We start from the raw sequence: 23,905 nt of genomic DNA, 5'->3' as shown, positions 1-23,905 counted from the left end.
TGTTATATATATCTTACTACAATAAAATAACTGTTTGCTGGAAGAATAACTGGGCTCATGTTCAAGGATTTCTCATCCCAGGTACCTAGCCTAGGCTACCTGTCCTCAGCTTTCAGTTTCTTCATAGTCTCACAAAAATAACAACAGAATCCACTAATTGGTTACTTATATGCTAAGCACTGTGCTAAGCATTTTGCATGCATTATATTGCTTAATATGCATGACAACAACCTTGTAGTAGATATTGGCATCCAACAGCACATATTGGCATCTCCATTTTACAGATGAGAAAACTGAGGTACAGAGAGGATAACTAACAAGGTCACCAGCTCAAGACCAAGTTCTTTATCACTTTCAGTACTTCACAAGCTTCTCTCAAACCTGTTTGTCCCATGCTCTGAAGATCTAGACAAAAGATGGCTTCAAATTAGCCAAGACATATATATATGTATACATATATATATACACATATATATAAGTATATATATATACACATATATATGGGACATATATACCTATGTATGACATATATATGAGCGTGTATACATATGTACACACATACATACATATAATGCCTTCTAATAAACCTGGAAGTACTTTATTTATATTCACTCCTTTAATCCCACAGCAGGCCACAATAGAGTGGGGCACTATTATTTTCTTTTTTTTTTTTTTTTTTTGAGATGGAGTCTCGCTCTGTTGCCCAGGCTGCAGTGCAGTGGTACAATCTCGGCTCACTGCAAGCTCTGCCTCCCGGGTTCACACCATTCTCCTGCCTCAGCCTCCCAAGTAGCTGGGACTACAGGCGCCCGCCACCACGCCCGGCTAATTTTTTGTATTTTTGGTGGAGATGGGGTTTCACTGTGTTAGCCAGGGCTGTCTCGATCTCCTGACCTCGTGATCCACCCGCCTCGGCCCCCCAGAGTGCTGGGATTACAGGCGTGAGCCACCGCACCTGGCAGGCACTATTATTTTCTTCATGTTACAGATGAGGAAATGAGCCACAGGGAAGTTAACTAACCCAAGGTCACAGAACTGGGCACGATCCCAAGAAAGGAGATTTAGGGATCTTTCAACCAGCTACTCTTTGTGATTTATTTATTTTTGAGACAAGGTCTTGCTGTCACCCAGGCTGGAGTGCAGCTTCAACCTCTTGGGCCCAAGCGATCCTCCCACCTCATCCTCCAGAGTAGCTGGAGCTACCAGGATGGGCCACCATGCCTGGCTAATTTTTTTTTAAATAGAGATGGGGGTCTCACTATGTTGCCTAGTCTGGTCTTGAACTCCTGGCCTCAAGTGATCCTCCTGCCTCAGCTTTCCAACATGTTGGGATTACAGGTGTGAGCCACCGTGCCTGGCCTTATGATTTCTTACAGGAAGACATCCTCTGTCTATTGCTCCCACAAAGGCAAATAGGCCAACTCTTCTTCTCATCTCATTGGGACATTATTCCTCTTTCCATCCTTCTCATGGTTGAAATGTCTGTGGAATGAATGCATAAACGAGCAAAAGAGAAGCTCCCTGCCCCTTCCAGTTGAAGTCCTCAGTTCAGCCCAGAGGTACTTTGCCATCAGACAAAAGTACTTGGGGTTTTCCAAGCCGACATGCTTTTTCCAGTGCCTTCCTTCGATAATTACAGTTCTTGTGCTCTTAGTTGTGTGTATTTATGAATTATTAGACTTTTATTGACAACTTCTATAAGCACAGGCCTATGCACAGTAGACAAGATAAATTAATAATTTTTCACAAGACCCCAGGGACCCTTCTTATTTCAGCCTCTTGAATTTTCCTGTATTATCTCAAGTCTTCCTGGGCCTGAAACCTTCTCACTCAGATTTTTCAGCTGGATCTGGCTCCCACCCAGCATCTTTGGGCGAGAAAAGCTCTCCTGCCGGCATCCTCACTTTTGGCTTGAGGTCTGAACCCAGTTGGGGCTGGGAGACGTCGCTGGGCCTACCCGCCTCAGCCTCCAGTAGAGAAGAATGGGAAACTCGGAAAGTCCAAGAGGGCCTTTGAGTGTGTCTGCCGGCATCCGCCAGCAGCCATCGCCTGCATTTTATCCAGAAGCTGGTGTCAGGCCCTGCGAGGTATCCATATTGGTAGTTATTGCACGCTTTCATCTTGGAGCTTCTGAATATTCATGAGGGAAGCAGAAAGGCCAATGTTAAAGAGGAGAGAAACAGAAATGCATAAATATTAATAAAGGCAGGCCCACGTGCTCGGAGGAAGGTTATGAATGTTAACGAGGGGATGACGTCCAGCTCCCGCGCGTGCCAGTTGGGCGGGTGCCCGAGCGCGGGCGCGCCCCCGGAGCCCGGGCACGAGCGCGGGGAGGGGGTGGGGTGGAGGCGGGAGCGGAGCCGGGCGCCGCCGGAGCTGCGGGGGGAGCGCTCGCTGGCTGGCTGGCTCTCCGCTGCGCTGCGCTGCGCTCCGGCCGCTCCCGCGGCCCGTGGATGGGGGTGTCCGGCTGAGCCCCGGGATCCGCCTCCCTCCGCCAGGACCCGCACAGGTGCCGTCGCGGGGGTCGACATTAGTTAGGACCCGACCCACTGCTGGGGGTGGGGTCTGGTGGGGGTGGTAAGGAGGCCCCGGGATTCTCTGACAGGACAGTCTGGGGTCGCCGCAGCTCCCCTCACCTTGTCCCATCCTGGGATTGGAAAGGAACAACAGGAGGCCGTCGCCTTCCTGCCCAGCCCTTCAGGGAGCGCAGCTGGGACGCCGCGCCAGGCCCTGGAGATGCGGGATGATGGGCCCTTCCAGTATCATCTCAGCATCGGCCCTCCAGCCAGGCCTGGGGTGTGTGTGTGTGTGTGTGTGTGTGTGTCCGCGTGTGTGTGCCCGCGTGTGTGCGCGCGTGTGAAGGCAGGCGGGGAGGTATGGGGGCTGGGGAAGGAAGGGAACGCCGCCCGATCGCGCTGGGGCAGTGGGTTGGTACCTCGTCCTGGGACCGTTATCTGGTCCAGTCGCCGTAAACGCCCCAAGATCATCTTTGTCCCTAAAAACTTACCCCCGACCCCGCTCGTGCCCCTCCCCAGAGTGCGGAGCCTTCCCCAGACCGGGCATTCCTGTAGTGTCAGAACCGCTGGCAGCGGCCGCAGACGCCGGGAGAGCGATTGTTTTACTACAGACGGGCGGGAGAAGGGACCGGGGCGGCTGCGCGGTGGCGGGGCGCGCTGCCGTCGGGTGGGCCCCGGGCTCTGGAGCGCGGGGAGCCGTGTTTGACGGCGTCGAGGGGGTATCACAGCCCGCTCTTCTTCCCTTTTGCCTATCCCTTCCCTCCCCGCTGCTAGACATCCCCGACTCCCATCCCTCTCCCGTGTCCGGGCTTGTTTGGCCAGAAGGGCAGTGGAGTGTGTATGCGGCCTGCACGGGATGAGTCCGGCTTCCTCAGAGTGCCAGCCATTGTGCTGCCTGGAGGAGCCTTTCTTTACCCCACCGGACTGGGGGGAGGAGGAGGATCTGAGATGGAGGTGAATGGAGCAGCGGGAGGAGGGGGAGGGGAGCAAGCAGAACCGCGAAGGGGTTGCTGATCCATATGCAACGAAATACTTTTTCTGTCAAAATGTGCACAAACATGCACACTGGGTGGGTTCTGCGGAGGAGCAGTGGGAAATCTGAAGGTGGATCAGTGCAGGGTAGGTTTCAGGGACGGATATGAGGGACGAGGCACGGAATCAATTGATCTATGGAGCAAGTGATTGGAAGAAGGAGATGGAATGGGGCTTGTGTGGAGGTGCCGAGGCCCAGCGGGGTTAGCGTGGTGAAATCTCCACCGCTCCGCTCCACTCGGGTCAGCTCAGCAAAGCAGGGACTGAGCATTTGTACCGCAGCCCCGAGATGCAGCGAGTGCATCATTATGCTGCAAGGAGACGTTTATGCGTTTCCTACTGGGTCTCTGTTAAGCCCCGTGAGTGTCTTTTCTTTTCCAAATTACACCATCTATTGGGAGTGAAAATAAATGGAATAGATTGTAGGACAATCAAACTATAGTCCTGCGCTCTGTTCTGTGGTAAAGAGAAAAAGAAAAGGTGACCCTCCCATGGTTCCTTCTTTCTGCCATTTTCATGTATGTATGTATTTATTTTTGATCTTGGAAGTCTAAAGGGAATAAGCTATCACTTGTATTAATCCTACTTTAAGGAAAAGAAGGCTCCTACACGAGCTATGAATGAGGATGGCGCAAGCATGCCAGGATGGAAGATAAGGTTGTTGCAGACATTTTAGTTGAAGGATGAAAGCATTCCGTGAAGAGAGGAGGGCGAAAGAAAGTGGGCTAAAGGAAGGAAGGCAGGGTCACCATCTAAGGAAGTGCTGCTAGCCCCAATCCACTGAGCCCTCCTGGAGGCTATAGTGGGGCCAGTCAGAACGCCTGACTTTCTTCTCCTGTGCCACAGCCTGAGGTCTTTCCACAAATGCTGGATTCAGTTTGGGTGTTGAGTGACTAGTTTCCCAGCACTGGCTTTCACTTTAACTTCATCTCCAGATGGTCATTCATGCAGCACTTCTTGGCTCTTGGATAATGAGTTGACAAAAAACAATCAGTCTATATTATGGACTGTTTCAAATGAGCATGTGTCTGAACCCTAGAGCTGTGATATTCATTTCGTCTTTTATAATTTTCTAGATGAATCCATTTTCTCTACACTCTGCCCGGGCTGAGGATAGGTGCTTTCAGCACACTCTTCCTGTTGCCAACACTCAAAACTCAGTCTTAGTCCTAGATTCTAGTTGGATTGGCCTCTTGTTGCTGGTTAATCATATAGACTGTGTCATTTCAAATCAGAAACCCCACTGGTGTCACCATCTGGTTCTCCCCTGTCATTCCCAGAGAAAAGTACAAATTTAAAGGCAGTGTAAATACCTGCAACACTATCTGATTGGCTTTCATATCTCTGTAAAATGGAACCCATGATCCAGCAACCTTTGAACAAATGAATTGAAAAAAGAAGCCTTAGTAAAAAAGATGCTAAAATTCTTTCAGCAATAGTTCTCTTGTTTGATAAGCATATTGAAGCATTGCACAGAGAATATGATGGCAGGGATAATTTTTCTTTTACTTGAAGCACTCCCACATCACATTTCTTTCTTTTCTTTTCTTTCTTTTTTTTTTTTTTTTGAGATGGAGTTTCGCTCTTGTTGCCCAGGCTGGAGTGCAATGGCATGATCTCCGCTCACTGCAACCTCCGCCTCTTGGGCTCAAGCGATTCTCCTGCCTCAGCCTCCCAAGTAGCTGGGATTACAGGCACCTGCCACCATGCCCAGCTAATTTTTTTTTTGTATTTTTAGTAGAGACAGGGTTTTGCCGTGTTGGCCAGGCTGGTCTTGAACTCCTGATCTCAAGTGATCCACGCACCTCGGCCTCCCAAAGTGCTGGGATTACAGGCATGAGCCACTGTGCCCAGCCCCCACATCACATTTCTATGTAAGTAAGCTATCCTGGTTTTCCTAGAATTATTTTTAACTTTTTTTTTTTTTTTTTTTTAAAGATAGGGTCTCACTTTGTCACCCAGGCTGGCATACAGTAGTGTGATCATAGCTCACTATAGCTTCAAACTCATGGGCTCACTCAACCAATCCTCCTGCCTCAGCCTCTCCAGTTGTTGGGACTACAGGTGTGAGCCACCATGCCCAGCTTTGATTTTTCTAGAATGATTGATATTTATTGGATGCTTTCTATATTCTGCACATTGTACTTAACACTTCAAAGATGATCTCATTTAGTCCAAAAAGTAATCTTCAAGGGAAGCACTGTTTTAAACTCCATTTTATAGATGATGAAATTGAGGCACAGCGAGGCTGATAACTTGCCCAAAGTCTCCCAGCTACGAGTGACAGGACCAGGACAGGAACCCGAAGCCTATGCTCTTAGCCATCACAGAGTACTGCCTTAATCAACACAAATCCCTGGGCTGTAAAACCTTTTTTACTGTCTACTGCATTCTGCCATCTTTTCTAATCTCACTTTTTTGTTGCTCAGGGATTCTTAATCTTTTTTGCACTATGACCTCCTTTGGTGGTATGGAGAAGCCTGTGGGCTCCTTCTCCAAATAATGTTTTTAAATGCATAAAATAAAATACTTAGTCTTGTAAAGGAAACCAATTTCATTGAAATATAGTTACCTTCAAAGAGCCCGCAGGGGTCTATGTACTGAAGATGAAGAACCCCTGACTGGCAATTACTTGTGTTTGCTTTAGAGCTGTGTTGTCCATTTCAGTAGCCACAGGCCACATTTGGCTGTTGAGCACTTGAAATGTGGCTAGTCCAAAGTGAGATGTACTGTAAATGGAAAATATACACTGGATTTCAAAGGACTTAGTATAAAAAAAGAATAAAAACTGCCTCATTAGTTTTTTTGTGGATTACATTTTGAAATGGTAACACTTTGGATATATTGTATTAAATAAACACATTATTTCAATCAAAATGATTAATTAAATTATTGATTTATTAAAAATAACTCCTAAAGATGTTAACTCTGTACCAACACCTTCCTTATAACAAATGAGGAAATGAGGACCAATGACGCTTGTCACTCAGCCAGCCATTGGCATATCTGTTGGCTCTTGAGTCTGTCTTCTTTCCAAGATATGGTACTACTTGTATATATTTTTGTATTCAAAGGTCCTATCATGTTGCCTTTGCAAACTGTAAATGCTCCAAATATGTTTTAAAGCAATGGTAATCAACTTGATCCCAGCAAAATCCCGGTACAAACTGGCAGTGTCCTTGCCTGGCATGTCCTTTGCCTTGCTTATTTAGAGTTTTAGTTTTGTAGGTAGAGATGGAGAATGGGCACTCCTAGGGCAAAATCCATGAATTTGGCTGTCTGGTTCTCCTCAGGAAGCGCCTCCAATTTGAGCACCTAACTATATCAATAACCCTATAGACCGAAGAGTAAAGCTTGGTTGCCTTTCTGTTGAGCATGTAGAGAAGGGTATGATAGTAAGCAATGCTTATGCTGCCTGAAACTGAAAATGGAAAACTGTATGTGGGAGATAGATCATTTTTTCAAGGAGCACACATTGATTGACTGCCTAGCCACAGGATAGGCAGTGTATATTTGGAGCCAGGGAAGATATCCAGAGGATTTCTGTGTCCTTGAGGAATTTAAGTTAAAATTGAATGGGGCCCAGATGTACACACAGATGGATAAATCACAGTTGGAAGCAGTGTATGAAGACGGCCCGATGAGGGGTAGAGGTCCCACAGTTGGTGGGAATTGAAGGGAGGTCTGTGTGTGCAGCGTTCCAGGGTGCAGTGCTCAAGATGGTTATGGAGTATGGCTTTGGAGCACATGGGTAGTTGGGTCTGTTTCTTACAGGATACAGGATAATAGATCATTTAGTATATTCCTCTGCTCCTAGGCATATGCTCTATGTGTGGGAAAACCTCGGGTGCTTGTCTGGGCATGGTGGCTCATGCCTGTAATCCCAGCACTTTGGGAGGCTGAGGCAAGTAGATCACCTGAGGTCAGGAGTTCGAGACCAGCCTGGCCAACATGGTAAAACCCCATCTCTACTAATAATACAAAAATTAGCTGGGTGTGGTGGCACACACAGCTACTTGGGAGGCCAAGGCATGAGGATTGGTTGAACCCAGAGGTGTAGGTTGCAGTGAGCTGAGATCACACCACTGCACTCCAGCCTGGGCCACAGAGTGAAGCTATGTCTCAAAAACAAAACAAAACAAAAACAACTGAGGCAGTTATTGGAAAATCTCTATTGATGTTTTATTAGTTTTTTTAAAAAAATAAAAAATAGAGATGGGACCTTACTATGTTGCCCAGGCTGGTCTTGAAATCTTGAGTGAGCTCAAATGATCCTCCCACCTCAACCTCCCAAAGTGCTGGGATTACAGGCATGAGCCACCACATCCAGGGAATGTTTTATTAGTTTCTATTATTTATTGATAAGGGTAGTGATATCTAGGTACACAAACCCTTATCCAAAACCCCTGGGGCCAGGCATTTTGAATTCAGATTATTTCAGATTTTGGAAGGTAGTAATAGAGTGTACATTCTGCATTTCATCCAGTGGGATCTGGGATAGCAATCTTTGTAATTAAAAAGTTAATATTTCTGCAGCAAAACACACAAAATGGGATAAATTAAAGCCATGAGCAGCTTTATATTCATGTTGGTCATGTTTAGTTGCCAGATGAGTTTAGATCATGTCACATTTTGCTGCCAAACAAGTCATGGAGAATTTTCAGCTTTCAGATCACATAGTTAAGGATGTGGATCTGTGGTAATAGTAATAGTAATAGTAATAAAAATAATAATACTAAAACACCAACAAAGTATTCAACAATATTGGCACTTATTATCTTCCAGGCACTGTTTTAAGCACTCACCTGTGTTTACTCCTTTAGTCTTCTAACAGCCCTTTGAGGTGGGTTCAGCATTATATCTGCGTTGAGAAGAATAAGAAGCAAAGAGCAGTTAATCACTTGCCCAAGGTCACAGCTGGTAGGACAGAACAGAATGCAAACCTAGACGATCTTGTCCAGGAGCTTCGTACTTAACCAGTGCCTTGTTTTTTGGAGTAGGGAATTGGAAGCAGGTGTGTCTCTAAAGTTTATTATTTAGATTAGCCTGGTCTAAACTCATATTACGCTGTTCATTTCTTTTAGATAAACTCATCCTGAAAGTCACTGTTGTTCTGCTGCTGAGCAAGAATGGAGGCCCCACTGGTGAGTCTGGATGAAGAGTTTGAGGACCTTCGACCCTGCTGCTCGGAGGACCCGGAGGAGAAGCCCCGGTGTTTCTATGGTTCATCTCCCCACCATCTCGAGGACCCCTCCCTCTCCGAGCTTGAGAATTTTTCTTCTGAAATAATCAGCTTCAAGTCCATGGAGGACCTCGTGAATGAATTTGATGAGAAGCTCAATGTCTGCTTTCGGAACTACAACGCCAAGACCGAGAACCTAGCTCCCGTGAAGAACCAGTTACAGATCCAAGAGGAGGAGGAGACCCTTCAGGACGAGGAGTAAGAAGTCTTAATTGCCCTCTCCTGCTTCAGTCGAGAGCCCTGTAGTCCTTGTCTCCTTGACATAGTGCTAGTTTCTGTCTATAGGTTTACGGCCTATTACTTTCATTTTCGTGTTGCCAGTGGTGCAGTGCCCTGGTACTTGCTGTCATAGCTCTATATATGTCCCTTTACAGTCCCCTGCGGAGAACTTCCTTAAATTGAAACCTTAGAGGAATGAAGGTTTTCCTAGATACAAAATGGAATTTCAGGAGCACGGTAAATTTCAGGGTCTGTCTATCTTAAGCTTTCTTTATATCAGTGGAAATCCAGCGAGATATTAGAAATAAAGGCCAGAAAAAATTAATTAACCATGATGGATGAATCTATGTTATTGGACTAATTTGCTTCAAGAAACACCAGAATTTTGAAAATCCCGAATTTTTGACAGCCCCTCAGGCCTGGAGAGTTATCTACAGATGTTAGGATATGTCCACATAAGAAAGCATCTAAACTGAACTGAGGGCACAGGGGGCTACCCTGGACAAAGTAAAGGGGGAAACTAGGTGATGTGGCCTTTGAGTATGCAGATTCCTTGTATCACTTGCTAGCTGCTTTCTAGGGTCTTAATAGTAGTCAAGAAAAGGGATCTGAGAAAAGTACTCTTTCAGGAGGGACTAGAAAGAGAAGGGGGTGATATGTTATACAAATTAAAGAAGGATGTTTTAGGCATTTAGTAAAAATTCAGTGGTTCCCCGCTATCCTCGGGGGATGTGTGTTTTTTTTTTTTTTTTTTTTTTTGAGATGGAGTTTCGTTCTATCGCCCAGGCTGGAGTGCAATGGCACGATTTCAGCTCACTGCAACCTCCACCTCCCAGGTTCAAGCAATTCTCCTGCCTCAGCCTCCTGAGTAGCTGGGACTACAGGTGTGCGCCACCACGCCTGACTAATTTTTGTATTTTGAGTAGAGATGGTGTTTCACCATGTTGCCCAGGCTGGTCTCGAACTTCTGACCTCGTGATCTGCCTGCTTTGGCCTCCCAAAGTGCTGGGATTACAGGTGTGAGTCACCACGCCTGGCCCATGGTGGGGCATATGTTTTAAGACCCCCCAGTTAATGCCTGAAACCGCTGCTAGTACCAAACCCTAATGTTTTTTCCTGTATGTACGTACATATGATAAAGTTCAGTTTATAAGTTAGGCACAGTAAGAGACTAACAACAGCTCACAGCAAAATAGAGCAATTATAACAATATATTGTAATAAAAATTATGTGAATGTGGTCTCTCTTTCTCTCTCTTTCAAAATATTTCATTGTACTGTACAGCAGATAACCGAGCCCTGGGAAAGCAAAACCACAGATAAGGGGGGACTACTGTCTACATGAGTTCCCTGCAGAGATACAATATGCATCCATTGTTCCTTAGCTATCACACAAGAAATGTCAAAGGTCAGGGAAGTCTGAAGCACCTGTGCTTTTTTTTTCCCCTTTTTGTGGATTTGAGTGGGAAGAATGGCCCACAGATAATGGGGTAAGAGGCATGTCCTAGAGGATTGGAACCTGACTGTATTTGGGAGAGGGTTGCTTATTTGATGACTACTGTAAGACTCTACCTCTACACATAGAGGGGCCAAATATCTGTCTTATTCACTCTTACAGCCCCACTGTCTAATACAGTGCAATAAGCAAATAATATTTTTGAATGAATATTGAATAAACTAGATGAGTGATAATAGCTAGTAGCCTTGTATGTACACGTAATATATTTCTAAGCCCACACCATTTCCTTCTTTTCTTTTTAATTAATGCTGGCCAGAAGGTATGATCACAGAGAACATTTCATTCTGCTGACTAGTCCTACAGCTGTGGGCTATGTGTTTAAATTTTAAGTTTCAAACAGATTCTTTTTAGATTCTGAGCCTGTTATCTGCTCAACATCTATAAGTAAAAAAAGAATGGCTCTGGGGCTTATTATGCAGAATATTTTTTCATTCGAGCGCACCAGCCAATGAACTAGAAACACAAAGACTATGAATTCTAATTTTGGTACTCTAACTCGCTGTGTGACCTTAGGCAGTCACTTAACCCTGGTTGACTGTGTAGGTCCTCATCTATGAAACCTCCAGAGTTCAATCTTGATGAAGTGAGGCTAAGGACTTGTAAAGAACCTAATTTCTTACCTCACCCAGGATGTGCTCTGAAAGTGACATTTCAAGATGCGTCCCATTCTTTTGCTTCCAACAAATCATTTCCCCCCATCAAAACCCCTCCTCTGCCTCATTAAGGATGAAGGCCCAATGAGCAGATTCTTACTGTCTTGTAGCACATTAGAAGAGGCTACTCAATGTTGATTACCATCACATGGGATTATTGGCCTTCTCAGCCTGATTTTTCTGACTTGACTGCCTCAGTTAAGAGACCAAAGATTGAATAATTCCTTCTAGATAAAGTATAATTTGGGGACAGTGTAGAGGGAGGAAGCTGGGAAGAGAAAAATTAACACAACACTTTCTGGGCATTCAGTTCTAACCCCTCTTTATAATTAAAAATAAAAATCAGAATTCTGTTACACACTTTGTTTTATAGACACCATCCAGATATTTCAGCTGTGAAATTATGGCTAAGTAAAGGAACAGGGTGATTTAATATTTCACCTGACTACACTTCTCCTGAACATAGCTCTAATGTTATTGTTATAAACTTGTTCAGGTTTAGTATTTAGAGGGCTGTTTCATCCACAAATGAGTTAAAAGTGCTGTGGATGGGTTGGAGGTAAATAATAGAAGCTTAAAACAAAAGCAGGGAAATACTTGGTTAAACTGCCTCCTTAAAGACAGCACAAATCATAGAGCAAATATAGTGATTCCCTTAGAAGCTTTCTTTAGTCTTCATTTGGAACTATTTAGCCAAGAGGGGAGTTGGCTAAGATTTATCAACTTATCTCTGATTTGTCAGGGCATGGAAGTTCTAGGCATTAAAGGAGAGTCAGATTTGAATACACATTTTTTGGTTTTGAATTCAAGAAATATCCCAGAATGTCTTCTTTGTGTATATGTGACCACCCTCTTCCTTTGCCATAAGAGATTGGGCCTGGAGGTCAGAGCCTCTTAGGGGCCACTACAAAATGGAAATGGATGGCCCTCAGCTTACCTCCTACGTCATTGGGGATCCCTATCAGCCCTCTTACGAGTACCCTGAAGACAGAGGGGCTAACCATGCAATGGCTGTTTCTTCAGATAGAATTGTTACAGGTGATGTTAAAAATAAAGTACACACAATAAACTGCCTGTCATCAGATATACTACATGTTGAAGACAAGTAAATACCAAATAATCAGCTAGGGAAAACTACACATAATTGTGATTTTTAGAAAATTTAATTCTCTTTTTAGAGGTTATAGAAAGCAGATATAGTATTGATTCTATTTAAACATTTGAGGACATCTAGAAATTTGAGCAAACGCATTAATGTGCTGCTAATAATTTCTACTTTCTTTCTTTCTTTTTTTTTTTTTTTTTTTGAGACAGAGTCTTACTCTGTGGCCCAGGCTGGAGTGCAGTGGCGTGATCTCAGCTCGCTGCAACCTCCGCTTCCTGGTTTCAAGCAATTCTCCTGCCTCAGCCTCCCAAGTAGCTGGGATTACAGGCGAACGCCACCACGCCGGACTAATTTTTTTTTTTTTTTGTATTTTAGTAGACATGGGGTTTCGCCATGTTGTCCAAGCTGGTCTCGAACTCCTGAGCTCAGGCAATCTGCCCACCTCAGCCTCCCAAAGTGCTAGGATTATAGGCGTGAGCCACCACGCCTGGCCACTAATTTCTACTTTCTAAAGTGCAAAAGTGTACTCAAATTAATACACATTTGGGTGTGGATATTGGCATGACTGCACACCGGAAAAACACTAGACAAGGGAAGTAGCCAGGCTTGAGGGAAATGTCAGCAAATTAGAATTCTAATAAGCCCTTTAAGCCGCCTGCCATATTGTCAGAAATAGGTATATAAGGGTTTGTGTGTGCGTCAGGACTGAGAGAGCCCTGATGGCTATGTTGCCAGTTCCAGGCCCTGGAGCCCTTTGTACATGTGTCCTGGCACCCCCCAGTCTCCACCCTCCTCCACTGGGTTTGCTCATACTCTGCCAGCAGCCTTTCCCAAAGCCCCTGCTCTCTGTGGCGAAAGATACTTAAGTCAATTCTACAGGCACCTAAGCCCAAGCTATAAAATATGCATCTGAAAAAGCCTTTTCTGTTATACAAGGATGGAGAGAGCAAATTGAATCTCAGGTGTCATGGCAGCATAATGATAGGAACTGAGGCAACCTGTTTAATCTTAGTTCTCTGATGAATGATAGAGGAGATAGCTTTCAAAGTCTTCTTTCCCCAAGGTAAGAGTAAATAGCAGGATGCTTCTCGGGGAAGTAAAACTTTAGAGTCCACCTCCGGGTACTCACAAAAGGGGCGATGCACACCCCCAAGAACCCTGCTTATGATGGGATATATGATGAGATAGACAGCACTTCCCTTTCTCTTCCTCACAGAAAGCTGTTTCCCCCTGCCCTGGCTGCATCGGCTCCTCTGCTGCTGAGGCTGCCAGCGTCTGCCTGTGCCTTCCTTGTGCCCTTCCCTGGGCTGGAGATCTACATAGAAAGTGGCCATGCACCCCTGCTACCTTTGTCATTCCTCCTTCTGTAGATCCATGAAAACATAATGTTCAGGATCATGGTACTCATGGGTTTCTCACACAAAGCAAGTTTCTTTTTTTTTTTTTCTTTTTCGAGATGGAGTTTCACTCTTGTTGCCCAGGGTGGAGTGCAATGGCGCCATCTCGGCTCACTGCAACCTCTGCCTCCCGGGTTCAAGCGATTCTCCTGCCTCAGCCTCCCAAGTAGCTGAGATTACAGGTGTGTGCCACCACGCCCAGCTAATTTTCATGCAGAGCCAGTTTCTAAACTGCTCTCCTAGGTTATGATTAGGAACTTGGTATATTATTCTGATGCCCATGCCGATGCCAATTACATAATTCATAAAGACTTGGAATTGTTAAGTGGTTAGGAATATGGGCTGTGTAGTTGTGTTGCCTGAGTTCAAATCCCACTTTTACCATTACTGGCAGTGTGAGCTGAGACAAGTGAATTAACTTCACTATGTCTCAAATTTTTTCTCATTAGCATCTGCCTGGTACAATTGTTGTGAAGAATGAATGAATTAATCCATGCTTAGAATCCGGTTTGGAGTACTACCTGGCTCATAGTAAGTGCTCAGCAAGTGTTGAATGCCATTGTTATTGTTAAATGGGCACTGGGTAAGTATGGAAAGGGTATGCAACTGATTATAAAGAGATGAAAGCTGCTTTATCTTAAAGCTTGTTTATAAACTTCAAAGGATAAAAAGTATGTCAGCAAGGAAAAAGGAAACCTGGACAAAATATGAAAGAGAATGAGGATGGCTTGAAATCCTGAGAAGATATAAGTTTAGGGAATTGTTGCTAAAAATGTAGAATCAGAAGATAAAATTCAAAGCTTATCAGCAAAGGCTCAGAGGAGAAAAGCGGGCACTCTAAATGATCCCGAGAGAGCCCCTGCTTATCACTTTAAGGATGTAAATAGTCTCAAGGTCATTGGAAAGTGTGTAGTTCGTTAAAGTTCTCAGCTTCCCTCTAGCCTGGGAGAGATACAAAAGGCTCCTGCCTATTTTGGGCTTTGCTGAATTTCATTTCTGCAGGCACTTCCTGCAGGGACGAATCTGAAGGTCAGTGCCTGTATGCATGTTCATTCTTGCAGCACAGAATGTAATGCAGTGATGTAAAGAGTAGTCCTACAGTGACCTTTCCAGCGGGTGTGGTGCCTTGGAGTTTTGTCTTGGAGAAAGCAAATCCTATTTGCTTCTTGGCTCTAGAATGCTAATGGCACTTGGATTTAGAATTAGCCTGGATTAATGCAGCTCTAATAGTGTCTGATGGAGATTAGGATATCACCCATGGTTTAAGAAGTCTGCTCTGAAATCCTGCTGAGTAGATGGCTAATGAGTACTTGATGAGTTCTTTTCAAAGTGTTTTCTTGTAACGGTAGGAAAATAATGAATAAGCAGATGCCCCAAGCACTGCCATTAAATGGTGTTTTCTTGGGTTCCTTTTATTTGTTCCATCACCAATTATATGCATTGTGCACTAAGAAAGTCTTTTTGCTTTTACACCCATATATCACGTCGCATTCCTGATATAAACAAAATCAGGAATGTGATGTGATATATGGGCATTTTGTTTAGTTAATAGTGCCCTCATTACTTTCTGATTTCAGGTGTCTGTGCGCTGGTGTATATATACATACTTGCTTATTTTTGAAATCTTGCTCTCACAGGTATCATTTGTGTTTGACATGCAGAGGCACCTGAAGGAGAGTGTAGCATAGAGCCCTAATTTATCATTATCTAATATTTCAGTTTTTTTTTTTTTTTTGAGACAGTGTCTTGCTCTGTCACCCAGGCTGTAGAGCAGTGACACAATCATGGCTCACTGAAGCCTCGACTTCCTAAGGTTCTTCCCACGGATCAGGCTATCCTCCCACTTCAAGCCTCACAAGTAGCTGGGACTACAGGCCCATGCCACCATGCCCGGTTAATTTTTGTATTTTTTGTAGACACAGGGTTTCACCATGTCGGCCAGTCTCGTCTCGAACTCCTGGAGTCAAGCAATCTGCCCATCTTTGCCTTCCAAAGTGCTGGGATTTCAGGTGTGAGCCATCGCGCCCGGCCTCATTAATATTAATTCAGGCGCCATTGGCTTCCAAGGCGGTCATTATCTTAAGGGCTTTGTTTACTGATTTACGTTAATCTCTTGGTGTTGAATAATTTATGTATCTTCCTGACGTGTGTTTGTGACTTTGAAATTTTCCCCAACCTCCCTCCTCTTTTTTTGTAAGAAATCTTTCTGAAATAAGTTAAGGAATAAGAATTGTAGAAATCCTTTCTTATAATGTACATATCAGAACTTTAAAAAGAAATGTAATAAATGTAGCTCCATCTTTCCCCACTAAAAACAAATTGTGTAGACAGAGGTGTATTTGTTGGTTTCTTTTATATACAGTATTTGCCTTAGAGTGTCCGTGATATTGGAATGACACAATGCAGGATTTAGATTCTACATTGCTAGAGGGCAGGATCTTGCAACCCATGGGTTCGATAGAACATTTTGGATAGTAAGTAAGCACTCACTATATTGGCATTATTGCCTTACCTACATTAGATGTCAAGGAGGGAATTCCTGATCATTTAGATTGTAGGCCTCTGAAACTGAAACGGTTATAAACTAGATAATGATTCTGATCTTAATGAGATTTGGCCAGAAAAACTGCCCAAATTTCTCTGTCTCTGTGTTCCTCTCTCTCTCTCTCCCTTTCTCTGTCTCTCTCTCTCTGCCCATAGGAAAAGAAACATGGGCATCTCTTAGATTCAGAAACATGAGCTATTTGGATGAGGGGCAGATTTATTTTCAGAGCCAGAGGCGGTTTGATTATAGACGCTGCCATTTGTATCTCAATGGCAGGAAATTCCTCTTCCCTCAAGCAAACACCTTTCACACTGAAGCCCCTGGCCAGGCTCCATGCACTTTCTCCCCTGGATGTGCTCTGATTCAGTTTTTAAGCTGCTTTGCCCCTGCATGCTGGAAGGCAGATGATCTCAGCCTGGCACACACAGAAGCCTCTCTCCTCTCCGGGCCCAGCTCTTCCTTCCTCCAGGCGGGGCCAGGCCACAGATGTGTGTTAATGAGAGCTTCTCTTTGTTTACAGGGTTTGGGATGCTCTGACAGACAATTACATCCCTTCACTCTCAGAAGACTGGAGGGATCCAAACATCGAGGCTCTGAATGGCAACTGCTCTGACACTGAGGTACCTCTCTGGGGCCCCTGGTTTAGCAGGGCTTGAGAAGATGTGGAATCCAGTTAGAAAAAACATTCAGTAACTCAATAGTCTTCCTCAAAATTGTTGATGGAGGCTCATGCCTGTAATCTCAGCTTTGGGAGACCGCGGTGGGTGATTGCTTGAGTTCAGTAATGTAAGACCAGCCTGGGCCACGTGGTGAAACCCCCATCTCTACCAAAAATACAAAAAATTAGCCAGGCATGGTGGCGCATGCTTGTGGTCCCAGCTACTCAGGAGACTGAGGTGGGAGGATTGCTTGAGCCTAGGAGGCGGAGGTTGTAGTGAGACAAGATCATGCCACTGCCCTCCAACCTGAATGACAGAGTGAGACCCCATCTCAACTAAAAAAAAAGTATTGTTGGGAAGGAGGAGTTGTGGAGGAGGGTGAAAAATAAGATAAGGAAGACATCCAATATATCCGAAATGATAGGAATGGTCATCTATAGAAAAGCAGAAACACAGATCACTTCTATTAGGTTGGTGCAAAAGTAATTGTGGTTTTTGCCATTACTTTCCTTTTTTTTTCTTTTCTTTTTTTTTTTTTGAGATGGAGTCTTGCTCTGTTGCCCAGGCTGGAGTGCAGTGGTGCGATCTCGGCTCACTGCAACCTTTGCCTCCTGGGTTCAAGGAAGTCTCCTGCCTCAGCATCCCAAGTAGCTGGGACTACAGGTGCATGCCACTATGCCTGGCTAATTTTTTGTATTTTTAGTAGAGATGTGGTTTCACCGTGTTAGCCAGGATGGTCTTGATCTCCTGACCTCGTGATCTGCCGGCCTTGGCCTTCCAAAGTGCTGGGATTACAGGCGTGAGCCACCACGCCCGGCCTGCCATTACTATCAATATTTCTAACCTGTGTACTACAACATGAAAAATAAAGTGGCCTGAAATAAGAGGAGGAAACTGTCATGGGCTTCTCTTGGGTTCAAACAATGATGGCTTAAAAAAATTAGGTTTTCCCATCTTAAATGGACAGTTCAGGCCCACAAAAACAGTGCTGAGAACAAGTGCTGACGGATCTTGCACTTGACAATGGCCAGAGGTGGGGCCCAGATATTAGCAATGTGGCCACACAATGGGGAAGAAGTCTCTCTTTTTTTTTCAGACAGGGTCTCACTCTGTCGCGTAGGCTGGAGTGCAGTGGCGCAATCTCGGCTCACTACAGCCTTGACCTCCTTCAAAGGATAAAAAGTATGTCAGCAAGGAAAAAGGAAACCTGGACAAAATATGAAAGAGAATGAGGATGGCTTGAAATCCTGAGAAGATATAAGTTTAGGGAATTGTTGCTAAAAATGTAGAATCATTAGATAAAATTCAAAGCTTATCAGCAAAGGCTCAGAGGTGAAAAGCGGGCACTCTAAATGATCCCGAGAATCAAGTGATTCTCCAGTCTTACCCACCACCCCCTCCCTGAGTAGCTGGGACTACAGGCGTATGCCACCATGCCCAGCTAATTTTTGTATTTTTTGTAGAGATGGGATTTTGCCATGTAACCAAGGCTGGTTTCAAACTCCTGAGCTCAAGCAATCCACCCAACTCGGACTTTCAAAGTGTTGGGATTACAGGCGTGAGCCACCATGCTGGCCTAGAATTGTTTATGAAACTCAACCAAGGGGACGTTTATGTGTCTGGACCAGAGTCACACTCCATGAGTTACTGACTCCAAGGAAGAAAGTAGCCTAGGGGCTTCTGAAAAATAAAGGTGATATTTATTTTGAGTTGATTTGCAAAGGCCATAAAGGGGGTGACCTTTCAGAAGATCCAAATTGCCCCTCCTATCTGAATCTACATATGGAATGATTTCTTAGTCAGTTTGGGCTGCTGTAACAGGATACGTTAGACTAAGTAATTTATAAACAACAGAAGTTGATTTTCACAGCTCTGGTGGCAGGGAAGTCCAAGATCGAGGCACTGGCAGATTCAGTATCTGGTGAGGACCTGCTTTCTGGTTCACAGACGGCACCTTCTCATTGTGTCCCCACATGGTAGAAGGATCTAAAGTGCTCCCTTGGGCCTCTTTTAGAAAGATACTTGTGGGCATCCCACCTCCATGATATCGTCACCTCCACAAGGTTTCACTGTCTAATACCATCACTTTGGGCATTAGGATTTTAGCATATAAATTTGGGGGGCGGGAAATAAACATTCAGAGCACAGCAAAAGATAAAATCATTTAATGGCTCTATGTTAAAAGCCAATTTCTGCCTCACTTGGTTTTCTAGTTTCAGCTGTGAAGGAAAATTTGACAATTTATCGTCAGGAAGGGCTGTCACAGCCCTGCAGGCTCAGCAAGTGATAGAGTTGGATGGGTCTAATCTTTCTAAGTGTTTCAGAATTGAGTCCAAGTAAAAGAGCAAGAAACAGATTCCCCTTACTCGGCAATATATTTGTAGATTATTGCTCAAAATAGCACAGCAAAGAGATCAGCAGTTGACTGATTTGTTGAAAATGTAGCCATATATATCCTCCTCCATTTTTCTTGTAATTAGTAATCTAAGGTACTCAAAACCTCAAGGCTTCATTGACGGGAGCAAGTGAGATGATGACTTTGAGACTAAGATTTCCTTCAAGCCTCCTCAGCACAGACATAGGAGGCCGTGTCTCAGGTCCTGTTTTGAACTCTCAGCTGTGCATTTTCTCTTGTAATGCTTACAGGTATGGTGCTTAGTACTTACCCAAACCACAAAGGAGATGGAGGCAATAATGGAATAAATCTAGTTACTGAAATTAAATCAGGTCCATCATGGTACAAAAGGCAGATTTTGCTTTGTTATCTCTTTTGACACCTTTCCAACTAATTTTGTGGATTAAGCCAAAGGATATATAAGAGAGCCTGCCCTTCAAAAGGGCTTTAATTTATCCTCATTTCCAGATTTCCCTCAAGAGGGTTAATATTTCAGGGCAAACTGAATGACCCTGAGAAGGATGATCTTCAGCTCTGTTCCTTGTAGTATTTCTTCTGTCTAACCTGTGGGAAATGGACAGGGTAGCAAAAGTAGATGGATTAAGGCTGTTTTATTTCATCCTCTTTTATTATCTGGATTAATTACAGTAGGAGCTCTATTAACTGCCCTAAATTTAAACGATTTACCAGATTAACCAGTGCTCTGTATTCCTTCTGTAAAACATACGACCAAAAGTGCTTGGCATGCTGAATGTGCACAGCTGTGAGGCTTCTCTCTAGTGAGCCCTCATACCTCCACTTAAGCGGTCCATTTAAAAAATTTTTTTAAAATTTTTTTGAGACGGTGTCTCTCTCTGTTGCCCAGGCTGGAGTGCAATGGCGCGATCTTGGCTCACTGCAACCTCTGCCTCCCAGGTTCAAGCAATTCTCCTGCCTCAGTTTCCTGAGTAGCTGGGATTACAGGCACCCGCCATCATGCTCAGCTAATTTTTGTATTTTTATAGAGATGGGGTTTCACTATGTTGCCCAGGCTGGTCTTGAACTCCCAACCTCAGGTGATCCACCCGCCTTGGCCTCCCAAAGTTCTGGGATTATAGGTGTGAGCCACCACACCTGGCCAAGTGGTCCATTTTTAAGAATCAGTTGTTCCCAAACCTGTTTGTGCTGTCCTTGTGACTGCACTAAGAAATTTAATTAAATTTTGTACCAACTATTGAATTGTGACTGCAAAGAGTGTCATTTTTCGTTAAAATCAAAGTAACACATCTACATAGTTTAAAAAGTTAATTAACGCTTTTAAAGTAATGCACTGTAAGTACAAGGCAAAACAACCACCCAAAACAGTAGACCCCTGCCTTCTTGTCTTTCCCTACTCCATAGAGGCAACTGCTTACATTTCTTTCAGCTGACTTTTTTTTTTTTTTTTTTTGCACATAGCTCCAGTTTTATAGTGGGGCCATGTGGGGCCACATGGGGAAGCTCCAGTGTCCCCTGGAGGCAGAAGGAGCCAGGCGAGAGCCAGGCCAGTGCCTCAGGAATGGCAAGATGAGGTAAACAGTTTAGGACTGGCTAGTTTGAGTAATTTCTGCAAGCTGTAAACACTAGGGATGGTCCTTAGTGGCTAGTGCCTGACCCTGGGATGACTAAGGAAGAGGACTCTGCCTCCTGGGATGTAGAGGTCAGGTAGAGGGGGCACGGCTCGGCTTTGGTTAGTTTGCATATAGAAGGCTTGCTGAGCCCTTTGCTACCTCTAAGAATTGGCTATTTTTTTTTTTTTTTGTGACGGAGTCACACTGTCACCCAGGCTGGAGTGCAGTGGCAAGATCTCGGCTCACTGCAACATCCACCTCCCAGGTTCAAGCAATTCTCCTGCCCCACCCTCCCAAGTAGCTGGGATTACAGGAATGTGCCATGACGCCCAGCTAATTTTTTTTTTTTTTGTATTTTTGGTAGAAATAGGGTTTTGCATGTTGGCCAGGCTAGTCTTGAACTCCTGATCTCAAGTGAGCCACCTGCCTTGGCCTCCCAAAGGGCTGGGATTACAGGTATGAGGCACTGCACCCAGCCAGAATTGGCTAATCTTGAAGGTACAGTCTATCCCCACCAGAAAGATCTTTGAAATGTTAAAAATCATAGTTTTCAGAAAATTAAAAAGTATAAATAACACAATGCTTAAAGAAATCAGATACTGTATTGTGTCAATTCCATGTTTTTTTCTTGAAAACATCCCAGTTAGTACCTTTCATCTTTCTGCTACGAACTGGTCTGGTCATTTGCTAGATCAGCTGCACAACTGCTGTCCAGAGAACGTCCTTCCCTTCATGCTGGGGATTCTTTTGTCTTCCTCTTCTGTCATCTGGTTACCATATTTTAAAAATCTTTCTAGATATAGTTCCTTGTTTTGGTGAAAAAAGCAACAACAAACCAAACTATTCAGCATATTTTTGAGAAAGGGGTACAGAGGAAATGGTTTTTAGGATATATAAGAATATTATTATTTAGCATTCTGAGGGCTTTGTTCTCTTCTAGCATTAGGTCGTGTTGAGAAACCCTAAATCTTTTCTGATTCCCAGTCCTTCTTTTTTGGCTGACTCTGTTCTCCATCTTTAGATTCCTGCTCCTTTATTATATGAATTTTCTGGTTCTCTCTGGAAGCTTTTAGGATGTTCTTTTCCTTTCTCATTTGAAATTTTACAACAATGTGCTTTAGAATGAAGTTTTTTTTTTTTCCTTCATTATGTTATCCTCAGTGAATCCTTTCAACCTAGAAGCTCATGACTTTAAATTGTGACGTTTTCTTATTATTTTTTCTGAAGATTTATTATTTCTGTTTACTGCGTCTGTGGAGATGGTTATATAGCTTTTCTCCTTTATGATGTTAATGTGACGAATTTCATAAATTAATTTTCAAATGTCGACTCAACCATGCATTCTTGAGATATACACAACTTCATCACGATGTATTATCATTTTATTTTATTTTGTTTTTACCCCCAGATCTTTATTGAAAGGTAATTGGCATATAATGAACTGCACGTATTAAAGTGAGCAATTTGGTAAATTTTGACATCTGCATGTGTCTGTAAAACCATCACCACGATCGAAATATTCAACATATTCATCATCCCCCTCTCACTGCCCAATCTCTGGGCAACCACTTATCTGCTTTCTGTCATTGTAGATTAATTTTCATTTTCTAGAATTTGGCATGAATGGAATATGCAATATGTACATTTTCTTTTGTCTGGCTTATTAAACTCAGTGTAATTAGATATTCATCCATGTTTTTAAGTATAGCAACAGTTCATTTCTTTTTATTGTTGAGTAGTATTCTGTTGTATGGATATATCACCAGTGGCTTATTCGTTCGCTTATAGATGAACAGTTTTTTTTTTCTACTTTTCGCATATTTCAAATGAAGCTGCTGTGAACATTCTTCTGTAGGTCTTTGTGTGAACATATGCTTCCATTTCTCTTGGATAAAAACCTATGTGTGGAATGGCTGAGTCATATGGTAGGTGTATGTTCAACTTTTTTTTTTTTAGCTTTTATTTTAAGTTCAGGGGTACATGTGCAGGTTTGTTACATAGGTAAATTTGTGTCATGGGGGTTTGTTGTACAGATTATTTCATCACCCAGGTGTTAAACCTAGTATCCATTCGTTATTTTTCCTGATCCTCTCCCTCCTCCCACCCTTCATCCTCCAATAGGGCCCAGTGTGTGTTTTTCCCTTCTGTGTGTCCATTTGTTCTCATCATTTAACTCCCATGTCTAAATTTTTAAGGAACTACCAAACTGTTTCCCAGTTTGAGAGCTGTAATTGTCCCATATTCTCACTAACACTTGTTATGGACAATCTTTAAAATTTAGACATCTTCATGGGTAGTAACAAAATTGATACCTTATTTCAGTTCTAATTTGCTTTTCTCTAGTGACATAGAATATTGAGCATCTTTTCAAGTGGTTATTTACTCTGTGTGTGTGTGTGTGTGTGTGTGTGTGTGTGTGTGTGTGTGTGTATTTTTGAGACAGGGTCTTGCTGTGTTGCCCAGTCTGGAGGGCAGTGGCTCAATCTCAGCTCACAGCAACCTCTACCTCCCAGGCTCAAGCAATCTTCCCACCTCAGCTCCCCAAGTAGCTGGGACCACAGGTGCACACCTCCACACCCAGATAATTTTTGTATTTTTAGTAAAGATGAGATTTCACCATGTTGCCTAGGATGGTCTTGAATTCCTGAGCTCAAGTGATCCACCTGCCTCGGCCTCCCAAAGTGCTGGGATTACAGGCGTGACTGTGCCCGGCCTGTATGTTTTCTTTGGTGAAATGCCTCTTCAAATCTTTTGTGCATTTTCTTAGTACATTGTTTGTGTTCTTAGTATTGAGTTGTAAGAGTTTCTTTTTTTCTTTGAGTCGGAGTCTTGCTCTGTCACCCAGGCTGGAGTGCAGTGGTGCAATCTCAGCTCACTGCAACCTCTGCCTCCCAGGTTCAAGCGATTCTCCTGCCTTAGCCTTCTGAGTAGCTGGGATTACAGATCCACACCACCATGGCTGGCTAATTTTTGTATTTTTAGTAGAGACGGGGTTTCACCATGTTGGTCAGGCTAGTCTCGAACTCCTGACCTTG

At 43.8% G+C, this 23,905-nt stretch overlaps 2 protein-coding genes across 2 annotated transcripts in view; one reads left to right on the top strand and one right to left on the bottom strand.

Moving 5' to 3' along the window:
- Nucleotides 1-738: 738 nt before the first annotated feature.
- Nucleotides 739-3,294, bottom strand: LOC116477125 (putative uncharacterized protein MGC39545). Its single transcript, XM_032167819.2, has 2 exons — nt 3,008-3,294; nt 739-2,130 (listed from the first exon to the last, which is right to left on the bottom strand). Exons 1-2 carry the CDS (start codon nt 3,292-3,294, stop codon nt 1,827-1,829), a joined length of 591 nt encoding a protein of 196 aa, XP_032023710.1. The 3' UTR covers nt 739-1,826.
- The window catches only part of FEZ1 (fasciculation and elongation protein zeta 1), a 50,027-nt gene continuing 28,449 nt past the window's right edge, over nt 2,328-23,905 (top strand). The window contains exons 1-3 of the mRNA XM_032167817.2: nt 2,328-2,509; nt 8,633-8,988; nt 16,748-16,847. Of these exons, the coding sequence (XP_032023708.1) occupies nt 8,678-8,988; nt 16,748-16,847 (411 nt within the window). The 5' untranslated portion in view covers nt 2,328-2,509; nt 8,633-8,677. The remainder of the gene's footprint in view (nt 2,510-8,632; nt 8,989-16,747; nt 16,848-23,905) is intronic.

The sequence above is a fragment of the Hylobates moloch genome, unplaced genomic scaffold, assembly GCF_009828535.3.
Source record: "Hylobates moloch isolate HMO894 unplaced genomic scaffold, HMol_V3 SCAFFOLD_11, whole genome shotgun sequence".
Lineage (NCBI taxonomy): Eukaryota > Metazoa > Chordata > Mammalia > Primates > Hylobatidae > Hylobates > Hylobates moloch.
This window is presented reverse-complemented; position numbering and strand designations above follow the sequence as displayed.